At 31.0% G+C, this 1650-nt stretch overlaps 1 protein-coding gene across 1 annotated transcript in view; it reads left to right on the top strand.

The window, feature by feature from the left end:
- Positions 1–193: 193 nt before the first annotated feature.
- Positions 194–1650, top strand: part of LOC108571582 (nuclear fragile X mental retardation-interacting protein 1-like) — a 5684-nt gene continuing 4227 nt past the window's right edge. Inside the window, exons 1-2 of the mRNA XM_017933655.1 lie at positions 194–907; positions 1422–1613. Of these exons, the coding sequence (XP_017789144.1) occupies positions 485–907; positions 1422–1613 (615 nt within the window). The 5' untranslated portion in view covers positions 194–484. The remainder of the gene's footprint in view (positions 908–1421; positions 1614–1650) is intronic.

The raw sequence follows: 1650 nt of genomic DNA, 5'->3' as shown, positions 1-1650 counted from the left end.
AAGAAAAGTTTTTATTTTGAAAAGTATTAAATTATAATTCTTTAAAAAATAAAAAATGTACGTTTTATTATATAATATGACATTATGAACAATATTAAAGTTAATTTTCTACCTTTTTCTCCATTACACTATCGAAATTTTAAATCGGTTTGTATGACTTGAAGTTTGTTGTTCGTGACGGTCAGATCAAGTTCATTGATAGTAGTTGCTGTTTGCCGTGTAAAAAGTTTATTTGCTTACAAATTCGTAATGTTTTCACGATATTCCCGACAGAAATTATTACCGCGATTAATCTTGCAATAAAAGTTGAATGTGACAAAGTTGAGAAGTGTAGAATTTCTGCATACGACGCGTATTACGCGTACAGGTAGTGTGTGAAGTTAAGGTCTTAACCTTGTAAATAAAGCTTCGCATTCGGCAGTACATTGAGCCACTACTTGAGAACGCAACAGTGATTTGGAAAGATCTATATAATAAAGCAACAATGAGTCCATTAAATCGGGGACCTTTATTAGGGCCAAGAGTTCCACCAGCTGGTATACGGCCTCCTCCACCTCCAAGATTTGGTGGTAGACTTCCACATCCTGGTTTACCTCCGAGAATGCCACCACCTCCTATGAGTCCAGTTTTCGGACCAATGAGATTACCACCACCACCACGACCAGGTGGAGTAAGCCGACCCAGTGGACCCATGCCATTATTTGGTCCAAGAGTCAGGGGTATGGCTCCAATGGTTCCACCAATGGGTTTAAGAGACGCAGGACCTAGAGTACCATTAATGAGACCGTGGCATAGAAGAGCACTACCACCCCAAATCTTGTCTCATATGAGACCACGATTTTCCATAGGAAATGGCAATGTTAAAGGCAAAGCATTGAATAATGTGAAAAAAGTGTGCAAACTTGAAGTAAGTATGAGATTTATCATTTTTTCAATATATTTATAGAATAAAAGATGGATAATGATTCTATTTTTTTTATCTGAACAATTAGATAATAATTGATGTATGAAACCTAAAATTTATTATTATTTATTACTATTTTGTTTTGTTCAAATATTTATATATGTGTTTTATTTTAGTTCATAATAATGTGTAAATAGCAAAGTCATTTTAAAAATTACCTACTTTTTGTGCTAAATTGCTTGAATTTTTCTTTTGTATTTAAAATTGTTTGTCTTAAATCTATTATACTAAAATCAATTTAGGTATTGTATTTTAACTATTAAATAGTGTGAAAGATATTGAAGAGAACTTGATCAGTAGCACATTGATATATTTAAAAATTGCATTAGTATTTCTTAATCATTAAAAGAAACTTATTATGCTTTGTATTTATATTGTTTCACTATATGTGTCAGGACAATTTAAAGTTTTAAAATTTTTATTCAAATTATGATCAAACGATATTTTTATTATTTAGGAAATAGAATTAAAGAAGCCATGGATGACTGATGAAATTCGTAGTGAAATACAAAAGAAAAATAAGCTGTATGCTAAAGCAAAAAAAAATAAAGATGCAAAAGAATGGGAAGAATTTAAGGATTTACGGAACAAAGTAACAAGGATGATCAGAGATGCTAAAAATGAATATCTTGCAAAACATCCTGAACAGGTATTTTTTTTAATTTAATTTGTTTAAATTCCATAGA

This window comes from Habropoda laboriosa, unplaced genomic scaffold (assembly GCF_001263275.1).
Source record: "Habropoda laboriosa isolate 0110345459 unplaced genomic scaffold, ASM126327v1 scaffold40, whole genome shotgun sequence".
NCBI classification, from domain to species: Eukaryota; Metazoa; Arthropoda; class Insecta; order Hymenoptera; family Apidae; genus Habropoda; species Habropoda laboriosa.
This window is presented reverse-complemented; position numbering and strand designations above follow the sequence as displayed.